The sequence below is a fragment of the Arachis duranensis genome, chromosome 2, assembly GCF_000817695.3.
Source record: "Arachis duranensis cultivar V14167 chromosome 2, aradu.V14167.gnm2.J7QH, whole genome shotgun sequence".
Classification (NCBI taxonomy): domain Eukaryota; kingdom Viridiplantae; phylum Streptophyta; class Magnoliopsida; order Fabales; family Fabaceae; genus Arachis; species Arachis duranensis.
The window spans coordinates 43,304,733-43,305,272 of record NC_029773.3 but is presented as its reverse complement, the minus strand read 5'-3'; the positions used below and the strand labels follow the sequence as shown (position 1 = coordinate 43,305,272).

At 32.4% G+C, this 540-nt stretch overlaps 1 protein-coding gene across 1 annotated transcript in view; it reads left to right on the top strand.

Moving 5' to 3' along the window:
* The window catches only part of LOC107474267 (uncharacterized), a gene marked incomplete in the record, with an annotated part of 22,964 nt that overhangs the window by 2,684 nt on the left and 19,740 nt on the right, over nucleotides 1-540 (top strand). The window contains 1 exon segment of the mRNA XM_052257813.1: nucleotides 481-540. This exon segment is cut by the window's right edge and continues 19 nt beyond it. Within this exon segment, the coding sequence (XP_052113773.1) occupies nucleotides 481-540 (60 nt within the window).

The window sequence follows — 540 nt, the reverse complement described above, 5'->3', positions numbered from 1 at the left end:
AAAGTGATACAAGTCTTAATGGAAAAAAAGGGGGCTACAAACCTCAATGGCTCATGCTCATTCGCTCAGTAGAATTTTTACAGTGCCAACTATGGGCTTTTCCTTAATGTTAGAAAATGATCTTTGTTGTTGCTGTTGCAAGCATCTTTTATCTTGAATTGGATTGCCAGCTTTTAATTGAAATTTTGTATTGGTTGAGTTGCAGCAAGGATAATGTTGGGGACCATAATATTTTGTTATATTTTTCCTTATCTAAAATCTGATGTTAAACTGTTGCTTTGTATTTATGTACTGCATTTTAAATAATTGACCGAGTTGTAAGAAGGACAATATTTTTTGTTTTCGAATTCCATTAAATTAAGCTCATTTCTTCAGTTTTTCCCCCTTTATAATCCATAGTCTTAGTTTCTGCTTTGCCTTTACATGCTGCTTTAAATCATTATCTTATATATCTGGTGAGAAATTTGTTTCATCTGGCAGTAAAAGAGAACCAATATGGAACGAGGATTTTACTTTTAATATAAAGCAACCTCCAAGCAA